The 794-nt window shown below is 58.1% G+C and overlaps 1 protein-coding gene across 1 annotated transcript in view; it reads right to left on the bottom strand.

Annotated features, from left to right (window-relative positions):
* Nucleotides 1-666, bottom strand: part of EMH_0010780 (uncharacterized protein) — a gene marked incomplete at both ends in the record, with an annotated part of 22,294 nt that extends 21,628 nt beyond the window's left edge. The window contains one exon of the mRNA XM_013499051.1: nt 3-666. Within this exon, the coding sequence (XP_013354505.1) occupies nt 3-666 (664 nt within the window). The remainder of the gene's footprint in view (nt 1-2) is intronic.
* Between the last annotated feature and the right edge of the window lie 128 nt (nt 667-794).

Here is a 794-nt window from a genome sequence, read left to right as displayed (position 1 = left end):
CTGCTTTGTCTGCTGCGCAGCAAAAGGAGACAAAAGGGAGACAGAAGGAACCTCAGCAGCAGCAGCAGCAGCAGGAGCAGCAGCAGCAGCTGCTGCTGCTGCTGCATGCCAGCGAGAGATAAAGCCCTCATATACTGTTCCGCTGCGGTCGCCTCTAGCCGCCACCTCAGACGTTCCTGCTGCCAGGCTTCTGCTGCTGCTACTGCTGCTGCTACTGCTGCTGCTGCTGCTGCTGCTGCTGCTGCTTTGGGGCCCGCAGGTGAGGGCGAAGGGGCCGGGGCCGCTGCCGTCGATGCGGAGGGAGGAGACAGACAGAGACAGCAGAGACAGCTCTGTCTTCGTTCCTCTAGCAGCAGCAGCAGCAGCAGCAGCAGCAGCAGCAACAGCAGCAGCAGCAGCAGGAGCATCAGCAGCAGGAGCAGCAGCAGCAGGAGATGGTTCTGCTGCAGGTGTGTTCGTAGCAAGAGAAAGGCTGCTCCCCTTTAGAGAGAGGAGGAGGTCTGTGCTGCTGCTGCTGCTGCTGCTGCTGCTGCTGCTGCTGCTGCTGCTGCTGGGGTGTATGTACACCTCAATAAGCGGAGCAGCAACATGAACAGCAGCAGAAAATAAAAACAAAGAAGGAGACAAAAGACAAGCATCAGCAGCATAGCAGCAGACAGAACGCATGCAGAAGACACCATCACCACCACACAAACCCTCAACTATACGCATAGACATACACTCCCTGCTGCTGCTGCTGCTGCTGTTGTTGCTGCTGCTGCTGCTGCTGCTGAGAGGAGCTGCTGATGCAGGCT

The sequence above is a fragment of the Eimeria mitis genome, genomic scaffold (genome assembly GCF_000499745.2).
Source record: "Eimeria mitis Houghton genomic scaffold, Emh_scaff395, whole genome shotgun sequence".
Classification (NCBI taxonomy): Eukaryota; Apicomplexa; class Conoidasida; order Eucoccidiorida; family Eimeriidae; genus Eimeria; species Eimeria mitis.
This window is presented reverse-complemented; position numbering and strand designations above follow the sequence as displayed.